At 53.2% G+C, this 1,834-nt stretch overlaps 1 protein-coding gene across 1 annotated transcript; it reads right to left on the reverse strand.

Moving 5' to 3' along the window:
* Positions 1-12: 12 nt before the first annotated feature.
* Positions 13-1,804, reverse strand: LOC121939953 (low-density lipoprotein receptor-related protein 12-like; the record flags this gene model as incomplete). Its single annotated transcript, XM_042482857.1, has 5 exons — positions 13-211; positions 426-628; positions 791-1,057; positions 1,345-1,566; positions 1,649-1,804. Coding segments are annotated over 5 exons (1,047 nt in total), but the record flags the coding sequence as incomplete, so codon positions are not given.
* Between the last annotated feature and the right edge of the window lie 30 nt (positions 1,805-1,834).

Genomic DNA, 1,834 nt, shown 5'->3' on the forward strand with positions numbered 1-1,834 from the left:
AGGAGGTCCAGGAGACAGAGTCTGAAGATCACAGGTGAATAAAAATACTGACATGTACAGAGACAGACAGGGCTGTACCTGGCTCCCAGAGCACACTGGGAAATCCTCCACAGGTGGGATCAGACCCTGGGCGATCAGCTGACCGTACGAGGGCGGGGCCTCCCTCCTCAGCAGCTCCGCCTCAACCCTGGACAGCTGCGTCTCAAATGACCTGCAACGACCAATCACACGACTCGAATCACAGCTTACAACAACCAATCACACGACTCGGATCACAGCTTACAACAACCAATCACACGACTCGAATCACAGCTTACAACAACCAATCACACGACTCGGATCACAGCTTACAACAACCAATCACACGGCTCAAATAACAGCTTACAACAACCAATCACAGGACTGGAGTCCAATCAGAGGCTGACCTGCGTTCAAACATGCGCAGCGAGTAGAGTTTGCAGGTGCAGCCGAGGGCGATGACCAGCAGCAGTCCGCAAATGAGGCTGCCGATGACGGCCGCCGTGATCACTCTGGTGGGAACGATGACAGGACAGCTCTCCTCATCGCTGCCGTCGCCACAGTCGTCCTGGGCATCACATACCCACGACTCGAACACACAGCGGTTATTCTGCAGACAGGTCAAAGGTCAGGCATTAGAGGTCACAGGTCAGGACCAGACCACGGTCTGTCGGCTCCCGCAGAGGTCTGACAGCAGCCCCCTTCTGTGCAGATGATGCAAAAGTTCTACACAGGAACGTCTATACATTCTCAGTTCTGTGGCGCTTTGTACCTTGCAGTGGAAGTTTCCGGGCTGGCAAAAGAAGCAGTTCTTCTCGTCGGATCCGTTGGGGCAGCGGTTCTGGTAGTTGCAGCGGTCCGATCGAGGGTAACAGGCTCCGTTTCTAGAACATGGGAACTCGTCCTCCTGACATGAAGAACAGTTCAGCTCGTCCCGACCGTTGGGACAGTGCCAGTACCCGTCACAGCGCTGCTGCTCTGTGTAACAGCCCCAATTCCCCCCACAGGGAACCTCCCACGGCAGGCAGAACCCGTCCACCTTAAGAACAGAGACACAGGTTAATACTGTAGAGCTCCTCCACTCTCCACGTTTAAGAGCAGACTGATAACTATCCTCTTTGATAAAGTCTATAGTTAGGGCTGGCTCAGATTGTCCTCTTTGATAAAGTCTATAGTTAGGGCTGGCTCAGATTGTCCTCTTTGATAAAGCTAATAGTTAGGGCTGGCTCAGATTGTCCTCTTTGATAAAGCTAATAGTTAGGGCTGGCTCAGACTGTTCATGGTACATGTACTTTTATCCCACATGTGACTGTTTTTGTGAGACACCTGATAAGTGACGTTGAACCCTCGGGCAGCATTGATCTTGTCGGCGTAGAAGTGGACTCGCAGCTGACCGGATGATGACACCACAGCGACCGGCGCTCTGGAGTCGAAGGCAGTCAGCACCCTGAGGAGACGGCGAGGGTTCTCCTCCAGGCCATCATAGACCTTCACATAGTCGCCGTAACCTGTCCCATCAAGTTTGAAGTCCGTGAACCTAAGGATGACCTGCAGGGAGAGGAAGAACAAGACGTCAGTGCTCAGAGAGGAGCTCTGCCCGATCCACGTGAGGCCAGAGGTCAGAGGTCACCTTCCTGTGGTCTCCGGTATCGATCAGCCAGGTGCAGTTACTTCCTGGAGGGTAGAAGTCAGGGTAGTTTGGAGAGCTGAAGGATCCGTAGAAGTTCCTCAACCACTCTCCACAGGTGGGAACGTCACAGTCAATCTCATCTCCGAGGTCCTGAGACCACACGCACAGATATCAAACACACACACA

This window comes from Plectropomus leopardus, unplaced genomic scaffold (assembly GCF_008729295.1).
Source record: "Plectropomus leopardus isolate mb unplaced genomic scaffold, YSFRI_Pleo_2.0 unplaced_scaffold682, whole genome shotgun sequence".
Lineage (NCBI taxonomy): Eukaryota > Metazoa > Chordata > Actinopteri > Perciformes > Serranidae > Plectropomus > Plectropomus leopardus.